Source organism: Euphorbia lathyris, chromosome 5 (genome assembly GCF_963576675.1).
Source record: "Euphorbia lathyris chromosome 5, ddEupLath1.1, whole genome shotgun sequence".
Taxonomy (NCBI): domain Eukaryota; kingdom Viridiplantae; phylum Streptophyta; class Magnoliopsida; order Malpighiales; family Euphorbiaceae; genus Euphorbia; species Euphorbia lathyris.
The window spans coordinates 52,524,565-52,546,319 of record NC_088914.1 but is presented as its reverse complement, the minus strand read 5'-3'; the positions used below and the strand labels follow the sequence as shown (position 1 = coordinate 52,546,319).

Genomic DNA, 21,755 nt, shown 5'->3' with positions numbered 1-21,755 from the left:
AAGGCGGAGCATGTGGCAGAGATGAAAGAAAAGTTGCGCGTAGCAGAGGAAGCCATCTAGCGAGCTCACCGAAAGAACCTGTACAACAGGGCACCATTCTCTAAGAAATTTTGACCGCCATGTAAGGAGAGAATCACTAGAGAGAAGATGCTTCAAATCCCGCAACCTGTCTATTAAGGGTCCAGGTAACATTATGTGTCATAGTCCAGTATTAAGACATTAGGACGATCACTATCCAGAAATGATGCCCGTGATCCGAAGGTAGGAGGAGCCAAAATAGGAACAAGTGGTTGAACACAGACACCACTCTAGAGATAGGGAAGATAAGGAGAGGAGTAAACCACGAAATTGCCGCCTAGTGAGAGACATGCTCGAGAATATGAGCAAACTAGCGGAAGAAGCAGAAGATGAGTCCATTAATAAGCAGGAAATGTATGAAATAATATGAAAGGAGTTGCAAAATGCAATAGTTGAGCCAAACATGCAGGCATGGCCACCAAAGATAACAGATACATGCACCTTGCTATCTATAGAGATTATACATCAATCGATGCCCAAGAGGGTATCCCCACTCTTAAGGACTACGAAGGAGCAGGTGACCAAACCACTCAGGTTAAAAAATTCTGAAGGACCATGGAAGCTACAACAACAACCAAAGTTGTCCTTTATCAATTGTTCCTTACAACTATGAAGGATTTGGTGGCTTATTGGTATGAGCAGCCCTTCTCTAGTTCTATTTGAAACTTTAACCAAAAGGCATCATCATTTGTGAAACATTTCGTAACATTTATCCCTGAGGGGAAGACGATCATGATTTGAATAGAGTGATCCAAGTCGAAGGGGAGACTCTAGCGCAGTTTATCGAGTGGTTCCAAGCACTAGCCATTCAAATAAAGGACCTTAATGTAGGCGGAGCGATAAACTCTATGGCGAGAAACTGCAAGAGCCGAGCCATACAGTAGAGTATCATCACCTCCACGCCTAGGGATTTCCAAGACTTGATGAAGCAGGCAAGAAGCTATATTCGTTGGGATGATCACAAGATGAATCCTTTACTAAAGGATCAGCTCGGCTTGAGTAATGATAAGAAGCCAAAGAAAGGAGATAGAGATTGACCCCGGCAGGAGCAGAGCGACATGGTCCCGATCCTTTTTAACTCTTCCAGGATGGAGGTTCTGTATTGGGTGGAAAGAAATAAGTTGCACATTCAATATCTGAGTAAGTTGAAAAAGCACCGCGTTGCAATAATGACACCTACTATGAGTTCCACAAGACTAAAGGGCATGATACAGAAAATTACAGATAACTCATTGTTGAGTTGGAAAAGATGACTAAGAGTAGCAAGCTAGACCATTTTCTAAAGAAATACGGAGGAGAGAGCTCTCTCAATGAGAAGAAACAATATGATAGGATGCCAAAAAGGGTCATTAACGAGTGATTACGACTGGACAAGGCTCCAAGAGAAAGAAACAAATAGTGCATGAGACTCGTTTTGAATTTTACTTTGGGAACCTCAAGAACAAGCTCGATCAATGGTATGAAGATGCTTTGCTCATCCGAGGTAAGATGGTGAGTTGCACCGTAGGGTTAAAATTAGCCTCGATATGAAATCCTAGCTCCGTCACTGCTTATTTTATATATATACAGGACATCAAAAAAATACATCATTAATATCTGGCAAAGAAGCCAAGTTCTCAATATTTTAGCTCAGAACTACAAAAGTTAGGAGGGTTAAAATTAAACTGTAACCCTTTCAACAGTAATAATCCTCACTCATAATCTCATATCGCCTCATATATACAGAACAAGATGGGCGCTAATAAAAACATTCATCTCTAGACAGGTCATCAAAACATCTCCCAAACCATTATACTATACATATATATATATATATATGTGCGCGCATGTATGAACAAGTGTTCAACCAGCAGTTTCCGTGCCACTTGTAGTATTTTCTGAAGGAGTTATGTTAGCCTGATTATGTAGCAATTCTTTCACCATCTCTCTGTAACTACGGAGTTCTTCCAACGCATCAGCAGTTGTTTTTGAGCCAACAAACCGTGAATATGCAATACTTGAAGAAGAAGAAGAAGGTTGCTGAATAACAGGTGCCTCAGAGGCCTCGATATGCTCTTGCCGGCTGCTGCTGCTATACAAATCCTGTGATGCGGAGAAGTCTTGGCGCAGAGGTGCTGCTTTCTTCAGCATTCGAACCAAAGCACCAACAGCTGCATCATGTGACTTCCTAATTGGAAATGATCCTCCATGCTCGAGTGGATCACAGAAATGGCCTCTCGAATCAAAGGATCCATGCCTGCCAGGTCAAAATCAACATCGCAAGGATTTATTTTCTAGAGAATTTAGCTAGAAAGATGTTGATACCATAATAGAAGAAACACTTGATCTCATTTCAAGCATTTATATATGAAATGGAAAAGATGGGTTACAAATGAAGAGATATAGGGAGGTAACTTTGCACAAGATTACACGACAAAGAACTACAATGAAAAATATAGAATATAAGAAATGAAAACATATCATAAACAGAAAACAATATGATCCCCACTGACCATTGATTAATCCATCAAGACTTTTCCAATATATACAAGTAAACTTCATAGGGACACAATCATGAACATGAACATAATTGCAAAGAGAATCCATAAAAAATAAAAAAGATTTGACTTGAGTGGAGCAAGCAAACAAGTATACATGTAAGTTGTAACATCAAAATTTTAGTTATGCAACAATACCATATAAACCTTTGGCATGGAAATAGCAATACACGGAATAAATTGGTTGGTAGTTGGTTTAGGCCATAGGCGTAACTGGCCCCACATTGAAAACTCAAAACACTCCAATTAAAAATAAATTCTTTATAACTGAAGATAATGTGAAACAAAAGGGCAAAGTATTAATTATAGTGAGAACATTCAATTTACTTTTCACATGTTCAAATAGAACTCAAATGGACTCTTATCACTCCAAAACTCATTCAGACTTTCAGAGGAAATGAACTCTGTCACAAAATCATTTCAATTAAACTTGTTTAACAAAACCTTTAGTTCTATCAGTAGCATTAGTCCGAATCGCCCTGTAAAGAAGTGCTGAATACATATTTTCAATCATGACTTGATAAAATACATTACTAGACTGCAATTTATTAGTAAAGACTGAATGCAAGAAAGGACCCACAAAAACACAAGCTAAATTCAATCCCAAAACAATTTGCCCAAAGGCACGTCAGCACAAAAGTGCAAACTGAAAATAATAGAAACCAGCATTGTAAAGTTCAGCGTTCACAAAAAAACTAATTCCTCTTCATTTTCGTTGATTTCTCTGCAAGCTGGTCCTTTTTCATCTATAATTTTTATGGAATACAAGCCAAGAGACATATAAGGAACTATTCAAGAGATGCAATGTCACATTGGAATAGAAAAACCAAGTTATAAGGCAATATAACAAAGCCAACGTTGATTATCTACAATGTTAGTTATTCAGTAAACAGTTCAAACTAAAAAACTAACAATTATAACAAATGATTATAATAAAAAGTTCCAGAATAACAAGAATGATAAAATAAATAAAAATAAATAAATAATAAAAAGGGCGGCCCGGTCGCACTACGCGTCCCCGCTGAGCGAGGGTCCGGGGAGGGGTCCCACCACAAGGGTGTACTGGGGGTATCACCTCAAAATCCTAATATGCATGCCGAGAAAAATAAATTTATCTTGAGGTAGCTTGAGATCATTAGTGGTACCTCAAGCTTCAATGAGACTATAAGCAGATGGTAAAACGCATATTATGAGCAAAATAGAGCGAGACATGCCAAAGTGCATGTCTACCCGCAAGCTGCTTCAAGAGACATGAATAATCATATCATCTTCAATTGAATTAGCGTATAAGAAAAAAGGGAAAGGTAATGGCAACTGCTACTAAGCACAATTCAATGCAAACACTTCTCTAGTCAACAGCCGCAAACACAAGCCTCCAAGACTTTTCCTAGAAGAAAGCCTACTGGGAAAACCTATAATTTGACCATTGTAGTTTGGTAAATTGGACCTTTGTATTTTAATTTTTTTGTGAATTTTGGCCATTTGCAAAACATTTGACCCCTTGACACACAATTCCATTCAATGTATTACAAACGTTATGCAATTAGTGAAAATAATTTGACCGCATGTCAACCTGTGTGTAATACACTGCATAATTGTCTTCAATGGTCTAATTTCCTGTCAAGGATCAAACTTTACGAAACATTAAAGTACATGGATCAAACGTGTTGGAAATTGTGCTGAATAGACAGGTAAATTTTAACTTTTTCCAACTCATAGTCACCCCAATTATCTTCAAGTACACGAACGTCTTTTTGTCACTCTTCACCAGAGTCCCTCCATGTGTCTTTTTATTATCCATCTATCTAGGAAACACAAAAAAGAGACCCAGGGAAGAACTCAAGCAATTGATTCTCAATTTCTCATCATGCAACCAATCAAAGCCACAACATAGACACAAGGAGCAAGAAGTAGCCCAAAAATCAGAAAAACAGAGCAGTAAAGCACACTTATCTTGCCATGTGAATTGCAAAGAGCTTGAATTGATTCTCAATTTCTCATCATGCATCCAAGCCATGACATAGACGCAAGGAGCAGAGAAGTAGCCCAAAAATCAGAAAAACAAAGCAGTAAAGCACACTTATCTTACCATGTAAATTGGAAAGAGATTGAAGAAAAGGAGGAATTGTCAAGTTCTTTGTTTCGCCGAAACCAGAAAGCCTCTATGAACTTGGTGAATAATTCTAGTTAAGGTTTTTTTTATTGATGAGTGATGATATTTATACAATTACAATTTACAGTAGAGGAATTTTCAGTTGAGGAGTCCGATTAGGATTAGGGATTGGAATTAATAAAAATTAAAAGGCAATTGTCGAATGGGAATGTAATGTAAAGAGGAATTTTCAATTGTAGTATCTAATTAGGATTTGGAATTCTCCTATTCTTCCCGCAAAAACAGTTCCGGTTTAGGAAACGCGAGTCTTATTTTTGGTATTTACAAAAGCGAGCTCGGAAACATCTCGGACTGGTCTCCGGGAATTTCCGTTTCTGACACAGGTAAGAAACACGGAAACTCCGCTGAATCGGAGTTTCCATGAAACATAGGTCATAAGTATATTAGTCTATTTTTCTGTGTCCTAAGTCATGTATTTTGTCATATGTCTGGCATTTGATAACTGCTTCGAACAGCAAGTGCAAGTAACTGTTATAGGCAGCAGTTACATGTACATCAAGCCCCTGTTACCTTGGTGCAACTAAGCGAATTCCATAGCTTCTGCTTGTCCTCGCTTGCCCACGCATCCGTGTGATGTACTAATGATATTAAATAAAGAGAAGGAAAGAAGTAGTATCCATCAAATTAGTTTCAAGGGATCGAATGGTTCTCTATTACAAGCCCATTAGCATAAATCACAAGATCAAACAACAACAACAACAACAAAATCTTAGTCCCGAAATGATACTGGTCGGCTAACATAAACCGTTATACGAAACCGCTAAATCAAGTCGTGTCAGCGACATAAATTCTCTCCCTCCACTCCGTCCTATCCACTACCATATTTTCCTCAATCCGCAATAAACTCATGTCACTCTCAATCACCCTCTTCAAAGTTTGCTTAGACCTTCCCCTACACCTCACCATTGCATCCCTTTGCCACTCTTCAATCCTTCTAACCGGCGCATCAAGCGCTCTTCGTCTTACATGGCCAAACCACCTTACTCGGTTTTCCCTCATTTTATTTTTAATTGATGTAACCCCTACTTTTGTCCTAATTATTTCATTACTCACACGATCTTTTCTCGTATGACCACACATCCATCGCAACATACGCATCTCCGCTACCGACATTTTGTGAATGTGACAGTGTTTCACTGCCCAGCATTCCATACCATATAACAATGCAGGTCTAATTGTCGTGCGGTAGAATTTTCCCTTCAATCTATTAGGCATGTCAGGATCGCAAAGGAAACCCGTAGCACTCTTTCACTTCGACCAATCAGATTTAATCCTATGAGCAACATCTCCGTCCACATCTCCATCCGTTTGAATAATAGACCCTAAATAACGAAAACAATCCGAGCCCTGGACAACCCTCCCATCCAAGGTGATTGTCCCTGCCTCCCTACTTCTGTCGCCGGTAGACTTACACTCCAAATATTCCGTCTTACTTCGGCTCAACTTAAAGCCTCTAGATTCCAAAGTTTGTCTCCATAATTTCAACTTCCTCTCCACGCTTTCTTTCGTCTCATCAATCAACACAATATCATCTGCAAATAACATGTACCATAGTATACCGTCTTGAAGTGAACTCGTTATTCATCCATAACGACAGCAACAAGAAATGGGCTAAGTGCGGAACCTTGATGCACTTCAATCGTTATAAGGAACTCTTCAATCTTCCCAACACTGGTACGTGCACGAGTTCAGTCTTCCCAACACTGGTACGTACACTCGTGCACGCTCCCTTATACATTTCCTTTATGATGGCAATATATTTCCGCGAAATTCCTTTCATTATTAAGTCCTACCAAAGTACTTTTGGTACCTTATCATATGCCTTCTCCAAGTCGATGAAAACCATATGCAAATCTTTCTTCTTATTCCGATAGTGCTCCATTAATTGTCTTATTAGATGAATGGCCTTCATACTTGATCTTTCTCCTTATACATGTCCTTTATAATGTCAATATATTTCCGCGAAATGCCTTTCATTATTAAGGCCCACCAAAGTACTTCCTTTGGTACCTTATCATAAGCCTTCTCCAAGTCAATGAGAACCATATGCAAATCTTTATTCTTATTCCTACAGTGCTCCATTAATTGTCTTATTAGATAAATAGACTCCATAATTGATCTTACCGTATAAAGCCAAATTGGTTTTCCGAGATCTTGACCCTCCTCCTCCTTAGCCTTTGTTTGATCACTCGCTCCCAAAGTTTCATAGTGTGACTCATTGGTTTGATTCCTCGATAATTGGCACAATCTTGGACATCGCCTTTATTCTTATACAAAAGGATTAGGGCACTTTTCCTCCATTCCGATGGCATCTTATTGTTTCTCCAAATCTTGTTGAAGAAAGTTGTCAACCATTCGATTCCTCTCTCTCAAACATCTCCAAATCTCAATAGGGATGCCATCAGGTCCTAGGCTAATGCGAATTCCAGAGTATCATTTCCTCCTTCATTCCTATCTCCAAAACCAAAATCTCCATGAACACTCTCAAACCCATCTCGCCTAGAACCTACATGTCCATTGAGGTCGCCACCCCTGTTGCACCACTTCCTCCAAGTCCTCCCAAAAAGCTTGTCTTATAGAGGCATCTAATCCTATTTGTGGTGCATATGCACTTATGACATTAACAACCTCATCCCCTGTCACAAGATCAAACAAGGTAGAAAAATATACCCATTCCATATCTAGATATCAAGGCCATAACAACTTGGTATCAGAACAAGAAGTTATGGGCACTCTACAGCAACAACTCAAGGCTTTTTTGGCAATGTATAAAGAAGACAGAGAATAGCACAGAATGGAGAGGGAACATGAACATCTAATTCAAGCATCCAAACAAAGGAATTAATCGACCAACTCAAAGGGCTGGTGTCTGACATGGCTGCATCAAGGTTGGATAATCAAGAAGGGTTTAAAAGTGTGAATTGCAACAATAGGGAAACAGAATTGAAATCTGATAAAGAACTATAATTTGATTCAATTTCCATCCTGTTGGCTGTGATTTCAAAGACAAATATGAGTTTATCATTCCAGTTGCTGAAAAGTTGCTTGGAGAATTATATGGAGTCCGACATTTCACCAAGTTAGACTGCGCTTTGGATATATACGAATTCAAAACACTCACAACCAAAGTAAGAAGAAAGAAGATAATATTATTCAGATCAATGAAACAGTGTTACTGGTACACAGAGCTAAGGCAACCACAGTAAGGAATTACCCTTCTCAGGGACAAACCCCCTCTTTACTTCTCTCCTAAAGAGATTCCAAAAATAGTTTCTAACTAGCTGCCTTCATCAGGACAACCTCTAACTTATTTAGCACACCCACCCACTACAGACAACTACTTAAAATTAAGGTACACATACTAATCCCCAGCTTGCACGTGTTCCTTTTGTCCCCTATTCCCTTCTTTCTCACATAGATTTTACCCACAAAAGGATTAATGTTGCCGTTACTAACATTATTGCCCGCTATAGGAGCGGTCTTGTCCTCAAGACTAAAGGCTGGAAATTGAGAACGCATGGTGAATTCATCTTCCCAAGTGGCTTCTTCTACCCCTTTGTTAGCCCATTGAATCAAACACTGGTTTATTTGTTGTCCCTTCTTGTTGGTGGTGCGCTTTGCTAACACGTTTATCGACTGTTCTGTTTCCTCCATATCGATTTCAAAGCCCTCAGGCAAGGTTGGTTCCGCTGTCTGAGGTCTAGTGGCCAGCCTGTGCGGATGCAACTTCAAGTACTCCCACTTCCCATGACATATTCCATCGCCCTACATCTGCCCTTTCCTTCATTGTTTGCTTAGCCTTGAGTAAATGAAGTTTCAACTGTGCTAAAGTTTCAACCCTGTCTCCCAACTCTCAAGCCACCCATTCGACTTTAATTTCGCCTGGGATGTATTGTAATGGCGTGGGAGGTTTCCAACCATAAACAATCTCAAAAGGGGTAGTTCCCGTTGAGCTGTGGAATGTAGTATTGGACCAGTACTTTACCCACAGTAGCCAATGTGCCTAGCTTCGGGGTTGCTCGACCGCGAAGCATCGACGATAAGCTTCCAAACAACGGTTTGTGACTTCCATCTGACCATTTGTCTTTGGGCGGTAGGCCGATGATAAATTCAACGAGGTTCCCTGTAACTTGAACAAAGTGGACCAAAAGTTACTCATGAAGATTAGGTCCCGATCACTTGCTATTGCTTGGGGAATGTCATGGAGTCGATTAACTTGTCGAACAAAGACCTCTGCAATGGACTTTGCTGAATACGGGCGCTTGAGGGCTATAAAATGCGCCTATTTACTCAAACGATCCACCACCACCAAAATAGCATCAAAGCCTTTTGATTTGGGTAGCCCTGTTATGAAGTCCATTGAGACCTCCGTCCAAACCACCTCAGGGATGTTTAGTGGCTGCAGCAGTCCTGTCGGTGCTAGAGTGGACGCCTTATACCTCTGACATATGTCACAATTTCGCACAGTTCTGCTCATGCCTACCCAATACAAATTAGCAGCCAACCTAATACTGCCTGTTGGGGAAGCGTGAAATTCTTGTAGCAGTTAAGGTATCAATGGTGAGCTTGCTGAAATTACCAGTCTATTTTTGTACAAAAGAATTCCGTCTCTAAGTTGGAATCCGGGTCTAAAAGCACGTCCTGATGTACTTCTTCCTTTACCTTCCTTAAATACTCATCCTCATCAGCCTCCCTCAATAGTTGGGCTCCATCTTCCCATCTCGGGTAGGACGAGATAGAAGATAGCTCCCCGTCTTCATCCCTCCTTGATAGTGCATCTGCTGCCGTATTGAGCTTGCCGGGCTTGTAAAATTTTTTGAATCTATGCCCCAGCAATTTTTCCATCCAATTTTGTTGATCACATGTAGTAATGTGTTGGTCAAGAAGATGTTTCAAACTTTTTTTGGTACGTAAAGAACCTAAATTTTCTGCCCATCAAGTAAGTCCTCCAATGTTGAATGGCTAAGGCCAATCCCATTATCTCCTTGTCATAAGCTGATTTTTCCAAATTCCTATCCGCCAATGCCTTGCTAAAGTATGCTATAGGCCGAGAATGTTGCATCAACATTGCCCCAATCCCTTTACCCAACACATCACATTCGATATCAAAGACCTCTTCAAAGTTCAGCAATACTAACACCAGGGCTGTGGTAAAAGCTTGTTGTAATATTTCAAAGGCTTCCTGAGCTGCTGCTGTCCACACAAAACCATTCTTTTTTGTAAGCTCTGTCAACGGTTTGGCTTTTCCATAATTAGCTATGAACTTCCAATAGTATCCGGTGAGGCCCAAGAACCCTCGCACTCCTTTCACTGTTTTTGGTACCGGCCACGCATTCACGGCTTCCACTTTCAATGGATCCATGGAAACCCCCTCTCATGTAATAACGTGCCCCAAATATTCAACCGAGGTGCCCCCAAACTAACATTTTTTCTAGTTTGCCACAAACTGATGGCTAGCTAACACTTCCAACAATTCCTGCACATGTCTCAAATGCGACTCCCACAAATCACTAAAAATCAGAATATTATCAAAAAATACAAGAACTGACCTTCGTAAGAATGGCCAAAAAATTTCATTCATGGTCACTTGGAAGGTCATCGGAGCATTGGTTAATTCGAAAGCATCACCAAGTATTCATTGTGTCCATTATGGGATCGGAACGCCGTCTTCAATGTCTTCCTCTTTCATCGGAATTTGGTGGTATCCCAATTTGAGGTCTATTTTTGTAAAATAAACCGAGCCATGGAATTCATCCAACGGCTCCTCAACCACCGGAATCGGATACTTGTCTGGGATAGTCATCTTATTGAGGGCGCAAAAATCGACACACAATCTTCATATTATATCCTTTTTCACCAAAAGAACCAGGCTGGGGTAAGCACTGGTACTGTTTCGCACAATTCCCTACTCCATCATATTAGTGACTTGTCTTTGAATCTCATCCTTGTGAAAGTGTGGGTAACAGTATGGCCTGACACAAATTGACCCGCATCCCGGTTGGAGGTTGAAGGCATGAGCAATGTTTCGAGGCGGTGGTAGCCCCCGAGGTTCTTTAAACACAGTGGGGAATTTTTCCAGAGGCTCCTTCATCTGCCTTTACTTGTCGGTTGAACCCCTCTTCTCATCGCCCCTGAATTGAACAACTGATAACCCCCCTTTTTCATCTTCTCATGAAGTCTTGAGTGAGGGATGATTCATTCCATTCATCCCGCTGTCGTTCAACTCAACCAATTTACCTTGCTGCCAAAATTTCATCCGATCATGTTCCCAATCATGCGAAACTTCCCTGAGAGTCCTTAGCCATTCAATTCCCAAAATGAGGTCCAGATTACCCATATCAAAAATTAGAGCTTTGATGTGACATTCAATTTTGCCCACGGATACCTTAACTCTCGGACACAGCTCGGTGATTCTGATCTTGTATCCCTCGCCTAGGCGGATGACGAATTCCTTCCTCACCGTTGTTTCTAATCCCAAGGACTTAACCAAGCATTTCAATATGAATTTATGTGTAGCCCCACTATCAATTAAGATCGAAGGGTATTCCCGGTATCTCACCGGTGAACTTAAAGGTTTTAAGGTCTTCCTCTGATCGCTTGATTAACCCGTTCCACTTTAATGCCTAACACTCACCCCCGCTTTCTTCGCTGCCTCCTTCCACTACGTAGTCAGCTTCAGCTAGAACGATTTCCCCTTCCGCGTTGACTTCCTCATCATCCGCTAATACGAGCATCCTTAAACTAGCCTGTGGGCATTTGTGCTGAGGCGAGTATAGTTGAGCGCATCAGAAACACAACCCTTTCTGCTTTCTATCATCCCACTCCTTTTGAGTGATATACCTTATTCCCCTGTTTTGTAATGTTGATGTGTGGGAGAAAGATGAAGTTGTTGAAGACTTAGAGGCTTCCATCCTATTAGTGGGTGGGTTTTGGCTAGAATTAGAAAAACTAGGGCTTAAGTGAGATTTAGGCCCATATCCAGCCCATTTGGTAGAATAATTTGAGTTAGGGTTGGAATAATTATCTCTAGTGGTGTGGACCCCTTCCATGTGATTTGAGGTAGTGCGTGTGAATCTCATCTATGTTTTGACTCCCAACCACCACCTCTCATATTGCCACCGCCGCCCTTTTCTCTTCTCTCTATCGCTTCCACCGTCCTAGCTAAGCGCATAGCCTCAAATCTGGTAGCTGGATTGTGCATCCGCACCTTATCCCTAATTATCTCTTCTAAACCATTGAGAAAGTACCCTACATACTGGAGCTCCGGCTGCCTGGGTATTAGAGAGCCTACCAACTCAAATTCTTCGATAAATTCCGCTATTGATCCTCGTTGTTGTAACAAAGCGAGTTCTTCGTATGGGTTCGGGACCTCCAACAGACTGAACCTCTGTAACAGCTCCTCCCTAAATAGTTCCCATGTTAATAGAGGTGTTGCTTCTTGCAAAATGGTGAACTGGTTGATGGCCTGTCCTTACATACAAATTTCTACACGGGGAATGCGGAGTTCATCGGGCATTTGATTTATTCGGAAGTATGTTTCTGCTCTGGTCAGCCAGCCCTTTGTGTCTGCTCCCTCAAATAACGGTAACTTCACCTTTCTTCCTCCCAGGTGAGTATCTGCCGGCGGTCGGCCTCCGCCGAAATTAGGAGATATAGGTCCCAACTCAAGTTGTGGCCTTGTTCCTAAAGTTGGGTTTTGGCCGGTCATCTCTCCTACTCCAGTACTGCATGTCGTTCGATCAAGATGTGGGTTTCGGCCAACCGAGGTTGAGTCATCTTCATTCACAGGCTGCTTCTCCAACTTCTTTGTCAAGTTAGACCGTTGGACCTTGATCTCCTCCGTTGATACTTGCATTGATGACATGTTTTGCGATAGCCTCGTCACCTGGTTTCCATTCCAGATAGCTGTCTCTCCACCCTTACTATCTTTGCGTCCTTCGAATCGAACTTGCTCTGGACCCTCTCGTCCATGTTGTCGCCGGTGTTTGGCATGTCGAACCAAAATGATACAAAACACTCGCAACCAAAGTAAGAAGAAAGAAGATGATATTATTCAGATTAATGAAACAGTGTTACTGGTACACAGAGCTAAGGCAACCACACTAAGGAATTACCCTTCTCAGGAACCAACCCCCTCTTTACTTCTCTCCTAAGGAGATTCCCAAAAATAGTTTCTAACTAGCTGCCTTCATCAGGACAGCATCTAACTTATTTAGCACACCCACCCACTACAGACAACTTCTTACAATTAAGGTACACATACTAATCCCCAGCTTGCACGTGTCCCCCTTGTCCTCTATTCCCTTTCTTCTTTCTCACATAGACTTTACCCACAAAAGGATTAATGTTGTCGTTACTAACATCTCTATAATGAGCCCTTAACTTAAATCACAAAGTTAAACAAAGCAGAAAACAATACCCATAACTAGATCTCATGGCCATAATAGTCATCTAATCACAATGCTCATCTAAACAACTTGAAGTTCATCCTGTTTTCAAGGATTAAACCCCTATTTTTGGCCCCTGTGGTATTATCTGATAACATTTGCTCTATGGAGTATTCCCATAAGTGACATTTAACCCATTTTGAATGAAAAACTAACCGATTTGTTAAATTTTTTGGCACATGACACAATTTTTGACACGTGACATATAAATCTAACAATTTTTTTAATATTTTTTCTAGATAGACTTAATACGTAGATAAATAAGAAAAAAAATTAATTTCTTATTTATCCATATATTAAATCTATATGGAAAAAAAATTAAATCAATTGTCACGTGTATATGTCACATGTCAAAATATGTGTAATGTGGCAAATAATTCAACAAATCCATTAATTTTCCATCCAAAATAGGATAAATGTCACCTATAGGAATACTTGAAGGGGCAAATGATACCAGAGGGGGGAAATGACAAAATTTTGGATAAATATGGGTTTAATCCTATTTTCAATAACTACCAGCATTTGAATCAACCCTACATGTTATGTAGCATAACAGGCCAATGAATATATGCACAAAATTAGTTAGATCAATCAAACTTTGGCATCACAAATGATAGATCAGAGCAAGAAAGAAACCGAAGGCTCCTCATGTCTCTTCTATCAATAACGTATCAATAGTCTCCCAAATTTGAATAAATCAACACTAGAAGGGAAAGGTACAAAATACTTTCATAAGGTTTGAGTGCTACGGTTTGATCTATATCGAACCAGTAACAATTTTTATCACAAAAGCCCATTTTTGTTTTCTAGATTCTTTTTTTTTTTTTTTTTTTTTGCTTCTTATAATGAACTACGGAGAAAGATAAATATTCTCACATGAAAATTGATTATGCAATCTCATAACTTATGGAAGATCAGCGAAAAGTCAGTTTTAGGTATTGAATAACGAGTAATTGCCGTGAAACAGAAATGCACGACATCAGTTTGACGAACCACAGCCTTAAAAAATTTGAGGTTCAACTATAGTGTTGTTTGTGTACTTTCCCCATTAAGATTCCATGACAAAAAAACAAAAGAAAACAAACTGATGCAAAGAATATCAAGGTATTTTCCTGCTTAATGCAAAACATTATATTGAGGATGGGTTTGAGTCTCTCCAATTATATTATTTCTTCACCAAGAATTGTGTTAAAAATTCTATACTTTAACAAGTTGTTCAATGGTGTTATGTAAGTATGTTGATCAAACACTGATGCCGTGCTTATGTGAAAATATAAACTACAAGCAATATCTTCAAGTATTTATTTACTAACACATGTTACATATTCAGCTCACTAGCCAAGAATTGTTCACTTCGCTAAAAAGACGGTTTTCAAATTTCAGATATTCACATGATATCTCACCAAAGATCAGGGATATTAAGAGAGAAAAAAACTTATCATTAATAGAAGCCTACCTTGCACAGAAATGAAAACAATATTTGTAAAAATTATAAGAAACAAAGAAGTAGGGAGAAACGGAAATAATAAAAACATAGGGGTACTTTTATAAACCTTAAAGTTCTAAGGATGCATTTGTAAATTTTGTATATAAAATGAAAAGAATTGCACGCAAGTTGCATATGAAGGAAATGAAGGAGATCTTTTACAGGTTGAAAGCTTAAAGAAGATTATCCAAATGTGATGTGATTGGCGCATGATGAACGGCTTAAGAGATAGACTAATGTGCCGGTCTGCTTCTAGAAACACATTTTATTCTGAAAAACGTGTTTCCAATTTTTTTAAATTACAAAATGTGACATCAAAATCTGGAAACTCTTCAAAATATTCTCATGTAACATAATTAGAGCTATTACAACCCAATGTCCATTCCCCATAATAACTAAATTGAACAAACTAACAAAATAGATCAAATTCAGATAATGTTAACTTATTGTATTCCTAATGCTTTGTGGATTAATATTTTAGACCAGAAAAGATCCATATTTCTATTCCATGAGTTGACAAACATAAAAATGTCCTACAGGCAGTAATAACCTATTCTTTGTATGTTTTGATTGGGCAAGAGTAGTGTAATTATTTGATTCTTATGCAGAAAATTTTTTAGTGGCATATATGCGCAGTTTGAATAACTTCAAATGTAAAATAGACACTATTAACCAATTACCTGCTTCCTGGATCTGTCATATCATCATCCTCTACATCAAATGGGCAAGGAAAGTCAGAATCATCAAAATCATCCTGGAATGACCTGCTGGAACTTCTGGAAAATGAAACCTGTGGAGAGCTGTTTAATGATATTCTCAATCCACTATATTTTCTGGTGTCATCTTTTCCAAGAGAGAACATCTACAGCGTTCGAAAAGAATATCAAACAAACGAATATATTTTTAAAGAAAGCTCAGAGTAAGCAGCATTTATAATACCTTCTCAACAGATGCACCAGTCTGAACAAAACCTGTATTTGCATCTGTCCTAGGAATACCATATCTGGTACCTCTAATAGGAGGAGATGGCGGCAAATTTTGCTTGTTTGACATAACGGGTGAACTACCAATTTTGGCTGCAGGTATGCTAACTGGTGCACTTTCTGATCGTAAAAGGGCCTTAGAAAGATTACTTCCAGGAATATAGATTGGTGGGGATGGGGTAGGCGAAGGTGTAAAGTTGGGGGAGGGACAATATTCATCAAAGCTTGTATTCTTCTTATGTACAGACGTTGTTTCAGGGGGGTGAGGAGGCAAGTTCGTAGGTGGGTAACGACGGGAATTTGGATTTGAAATTGATGCATGAGACTCTGAATGAGTGGGAGATGGTGGAAAAGGGAATGAAGATGGAGAGGTTTTATAAATGTCAAAACTCCAACTATGCCGTCTTGAGAATGGCAACGATGATGGAGAACCATGTGATGCCGGAAGAGAAGGAAACCTTTTAAGTGGGTCTGCCAATGGACTTCCAACATAATCAGGGATAAATTGGGGAGATATCGGGGTTGATGGTTCGGAGCTCACATCTGAAACTGTGGAACGATACACCACAGACAGGCAAAGTCTGCCACTTGGAGTATCCACAGGAGTAAACCCAAATCTCTGCAGTTCAGCCTCTTCTTTGCGAGTGAAAGGCTCAACAAAAGAAGAAACCCTATGTGTAAGAGTGAAAGTGCAAATCTGGCCAGATGAATTTAAATCACGGAAAATCTTGTAAGCAGGAAGCAGCCTAACAGTTGCATATAAAGACCTTAAAAGTAATATTGATTTCTTATACAACATGTGCAAAGTATTGCTAGACCTCCTACTACCCGAACCACTATCCCTTGACTTTCGACCCTCGTATTGCACTATCCATCTCTCTATAATCTTTTCACTCTTAGCCTCAGATCCTAATTCTTCCTGATCAGAATTCCAACTAAAAGGGTAACGCTCCTTCAAGGACAAATTCCTACCAAAATGCTTTCTTGGTGAACAGTTCACGGGGTCCCAATCAAGTGGCCTCTGCACCAAAATCACATCAACAATCATTGGCTCCAAATTGCTCTGGCGCCATATATCAAAATTTTCAAGAGCAGCAGGGCACTCCCTGAGGGCTAAATTGAACCACTTATCCCTTGGACGTACACCTGAGGATGATGAAGAAGATGAAGATGGTGATGATACTGCGTGTTCCCCACTATAATTACGAGATGACATGTAAGAAGATCTTGACTCCAGTATTATGTGGAGACTTTTAGCAAAGAATTCAGTAATAACTTGTTCCATTTTCGCAGCTTCAGTGTGATGAGATGATGCCATTATTGAAAATGTGAACCACAAAACCACAAATCCTTGTGGAAAATCGAGACTAGACACTAGTAATCAAATTTGTAACCATTTTACTGCAACCAAACAAGATATGCACAATCAAAGGCTCGATTGTAGAACCTGAAACAACAATTATAACAACAATAAACAACCCAGAAGCCAAAATTGATATCTAAATTTAGCAGGGGAGAAAGTCATTAAGCAATTCAATCGATAACAAGGGCGAAACATAGATAACATGCAAGAATTTCGCAAAAAGCAACAGAGAACAACAGCGATGAATTGATATCCGATTAGAATTTAAGGACAATAGCATAGACTTACTTTTCACTTGTTATTTCTCCGAGATAAACCTAGTTGTACAAAATAAGTGCTTTTGAAAAAAAAAAAAAACTCTTAAAGGGTTTTTGGGTAGACTTAATTTGGATTTCCTATATGATTGAATACAGACAGAGAAAGAGTCGGATTATCTGACTTACCACACAAAATCAATAACTTGGAAAAGATTGCAACTTGTGAAGATTAGAAGAGAGTTAAGCAGCTTCTGCAATGCTAGTACATATAGCAATTTGAGTCGGAATAGAACAGGGGTCTTTCGTTCGTCTTCCCCTCCAACAGGGAATGAAATGAACTTGATATTATCATCTCCTATTTCGACCCAATTACTCTCCATTATCTTGCCACCTCATACGCTCACCCACTCGGAATTGTATTATGAAAATTTGAAAAGATTAAAAATTATTATTACCTTTCAATGATATGTGAGATCATTTATATTGTTTTCAATGTTTTTTATTTGTTTAACATGGTTATTGTATTTTACTTAAATAATTTATATCTATACTTCTTCGACAACCAAATTTTAACTTCCTTTTTTTTGGGATGAAAAAGTGGAATATATTAATCAAGCATATGAATCAAGTCATTACAAGCGAGGTCCCATATTGAATCAGAGACGTCCTTGATAAGGACTAAAGGCAAGACTAAAGGCGTAGCCCACTTCGCTAGAGAATGAGCTACCTTATTTCATTCTCTATGAATACAAGAAAAGGTGCATGAATGAAAAATCGAACTTCATGCTAAGACGTCTTCATATAGGTAAAGGAGACGAGAGTGTGGGAGGAAGCCCGTCTGTAGAGCGTCAATAACAGATTTTGCGTCTGCTTCGATGATAATATCATTAAAACAGCAGTCCTTGGCCAGCGAGATTCCCTCTAGTATAGCTAGCAATTCTGCTTCTTCGACAGACATGCAATTCTGGATTGGAATACCGGCAGATGCCATGATCAGTCCCGATGAGTTCCTCGCTACCAATCCCACCCTACACGCATGGCCATTAGAACCAAATTTGGCGTCACCGTTAATTTTGATAACGTCGTTTTGGGGAGGACGCCATACTCTTGAAGGGACTGAATTAGCAGTTTGAACACATCTGGTATGTTGATCAAGAATCTGGGTACCAGTATCCATGTGTGTCTGAAGTTGAAGCAGTTCCTGCACTTGTTAAGGAGTGAGTCGGGGATCCATTTCCGATCGTGTACCCACCGGTTCCTTCGAAACCATAGCTTCCACAACAATGACGCCCAGTATGCCAGTTCCGTGGTGGGGAGGACTTCCACACATTTTAACTTCCTATAAACTCTTTGATAAATCATCAAAAAAAAAAACAATCCAATCCAACGTGGATATGTTCTAATTTGTAAACAAAAAGATAGAAGCAACGCAAAAAAAATTGTAATTCTAATCCATCATAGAGGTACTTTATATGAAGAAAACGAATACATCAACTACATTATCATTAGAATTCTAATTATGAGTAAATGCATATTCAACACTTCCTAGAAGCAACCAATATAATATGCAAATCCATCGAATAAAAAAAATTGAAGGTTGATTCCAATTACAGGAATGACAACAAATAACAATCAACAATGACATGACAGTTAGATTTTACCTTCATCTAAAGACAAGAAATATTACATTAAAGGAGTATCATTTTATGCATCACATGTATTCAGAAATACATCATTCGGGAATACTACAATAATGGAACATGTAAATAAAACAAAAAAAAACTTTTTTATTTCAGATGATTTCATCTCTAAATGAATATATAAAGATCATGTTAAAATATTTTGAAACCATTAGTAATAAGATTACTTCAATTTCTAAATGAGTTTAGACGACTGGAATACCAATGTCACCCAATCTCACCTTTTCATAAATTCAATGAAAGTGGATGAAATAGTGTAGATGTGAATGAAACCGGCTATAACTCGTTTGAAATGTATTGAAACAATTAATAAAAGATTAAAAAAAACTCAAATGTTTAATATAGTATCAATTTCAAAAAGGTAATATTGAAATTTTACATCAATTTCACCTTTTCTTAAATCCATTAAAAGTGCATGAAATTAAATGAAATCCACTAAAACTAACAACAAACTTGAAATATTGAGCTAATCTTACATTTGAGATGATCTAATCCTTTTCCTACTCAAATGTAATGACCAATTTTACTAATTACTAGTAGAGCAATCACACTGTAAGAAAAAAATTGTTGATAAGATGCAATGCTAACTTAAAACCAATTTTGGTGAGGGATTTTGAGCCAAATTAGAGCAATTCAACGCATATCTTTGCTATTCATTTTTTTAGAGATGTTTAACTAGTCCGTAGGTTCTAAAACTTATCATGTTATACATTTTGAGACCGCAACTGATGAGTCTGACTATTGAGATGATAAGAGCATTTAGGTATCATGTCTTTTTGTAATTTACAAACTCAGTCATTCTTTACGAAAACAAGACCTAGGGTTTCTCTCAAAGAGGGGCGATGACCTAATCTCCACCCTCAGCTCCAGATACTTGCGCCGCCGGCCCTACGCCGCCGACCTAGCACTGCCGTTCTTGTGTCGCCGTTCTCTTCAGATTCACCATGGCTTCTGCTTCCACCGCTGTAACCGAATCAGATGCCTTTGCAATTGCCCATTTATTTGATCGTAGGTCTTACAGCAAACTAAAAACTACAATCAGTAAGGATCCCTCAACTCCCGCACCTTCCTTTGCGTCAATCGTAAAGAAATCAGTCACCACAACGACGATTCCAGCGCCGTCGCAGCCTTTAATTTCAGAGGAAGGGGGTTTCAAGGCCATTAAAGTCCCACAAGCCATTTATGAGGAACGAGTTAAAGCGTTTCAGCACTCAGTCATTGGGAGGATATCTCTGAATAAGGGAGATCACCCCTGGAAACATGCTGAATTGAAGCAGCGTCTGAATCAGCTTAGGAAGAGAAATATGGATTGGAAGCTTATATTATTGGGTAAGGGTTTCTACCAGATTATTATGCTAGATAAGGATGCCCTACAGACTATTTTGGGGCTCGGTCCCATTACACTCAAGCCTGGAATCATTCGGTTTTCACCTTGGACACCGGGATTCAATCCGGACTCACACAAGTCCACCTCTGCGCAAGTTTGGGTACGTTTCTACAACTTGCCTTGGGAATTTTAGGACACTCAGATCATTGCGAGTATTGCACGTGTGGTAGGGGTGCCTATTCGTTTCGATCATAATATTGTTAATGGAGAGTTTGGCCATTACGCCAGGGTGTTGATAGATGTTGATTTGTCAAGGGATATTCAGTCGAAGCTCAGAGTGGATACGGATAATCAGAAGTTGTGGGTTTATTTAGAGTATGAAAAGCTCCCGGCTCTTTGTGGCACTTATTCGTCTATTGGGCATACCACGGCTCAGTGTAGGCGCAACAACAGAGAAGTAAAACCTCAAATGCAGAGGCATATGAAGTCAAGTAAGAGTGGAGCGGCACCTACTACACATGAAAATCTGGATGTTCATTCGGAACCAAATGAAGCTCACGCTTCTTCTACCGCGGATGATGCGGAAAAAAACAAAGTAGCAGAAGACACTTTATAAATAATTCTTCATCCCGCCGCCAATCTGGAAATTCAGGGAAGTGAGGAGGGTTCCAAATGCTGGGGAGACTGCAGTGATGAGGAAGACCTCCCAGCAACAGAGACAGATACTCCTCGTACAGCTGAGTGAGTTGCTGAAGGTAACTTGATGGGTTCTTCAGAACGTCCTCAGAATAATGATATTTACATTCCAGATGTGGATACTGACTGGATAACAACTAGAAAGAAGGATAAGGCCAAGATGTCGGGTACTAATACATATTCTCGCTCTAAGGGGCGGAACAGGCCGATTATCAATTACACATGATTGTGTTGTATTGGAATTGTAGGGGAATTAATAACCCTGGGACTCAACGGGCATTAAAGCTTATTTGTCAAGTAAATCATCCGGATTTGGTATGTATTTCTGAACCCATGGTTACTTTGGATAAAATTCCTACGTTTTTCTGGAATTCGATTGGCTTACAGTTTGTTGAAAGCAATCCTTGTAATTCTATTTGGCTTTTCTGCAAAATCGGTAATATCAATCTTTGCAACATCATTTTGAATCATGATCAGCACATTACGATTAGATATGGTACTGCAATGGGTTTTTCCCAATTTACTTTTGTATATGGCAGCAATTATTTTGGTCGACGGCATCTGCTTGAGGATTCTGTCAGTGCTATTGATGATAGCAGAAAAAAATGGTTGTTGGAGATTTCAATGCGATTATAGGGGCTTACGAAAAAACCGGACGTCTGATATTAGCTACAGGGAGTTCCGTGATTTTATTAACAACAATGAGCT

At 39.3% G+C, this 21,755-nt stretch overlaps 1 protein-coding gene across 2 annotated transcripts; it reads right to left on the bottom strand.

The window, feature by feature from the left end:
* Positions 1 to 1,667: 1,667 nt before the first annotated feature.
* Positions 1,668 to 17,704, bottom strand: LOC136228642 (autophagy-related protein 13b). Of its 2 annotated transcripts, none has more exons than XM_066017090.1 (4): positions 17,511 to 17,704; positions 15,661 to 17,151; positions 15,402 to 15,583; positions 1,668 to 2,314 (listed from the first exon to the last, which is right to left on the bottom strand). In XM_066017090.1, exons 2-4 carry the CDS (start codon positions 17,020 to 17,022, stop codon positions 1,921 to 1,923), a joined length of 1,938 nt encoding a protein of 645 aa, XP_065873162.1. In that variant the 5' UTR covers positions 17,023 to 17,151; positions 17,511 to 17,704; the 3' UTR covers positions 1,668 to 1,920. The 2 variants fall into 2 exon arrangements, with proteins under 2 accessions (XP_065873162.1, XP_065873163.1); XM_066017091.1 differs by having other exon boundaries at positions 15,661 to 17,105.
* Between the last annotated feature and the right edge of the window lie 4,051 nt (positions 17,705 to 21,755).

What these genes read in the sequence shown, in the direction of transcription:
- LOC136228642 (XM_066017090.1), bottom strand. Translation starts at nt 17,022, where the DNA reads ATGGCATCATCTCATCACACTGAAGCTGCGAAAATGGAACAAGTTATT. An exon ending in CTGGTGCATCTGTTGAGAAG is followed by an intron (nt 15,584 to 15,660) that starts GTATTATAAATG and finishes CGAACGCTGTAG; the next exon opens with ATGTTCTCTCTTGGAAAAGA. An exon ending in ATGACAGATCCAGGAAGCAG is followed by an intron (nt 2,315 to 15,401) that starts GTAATTGGTTAA and finishes TTGACCTGGCAG; the next exon opens with GCATGGATCCTTTGATTCGA.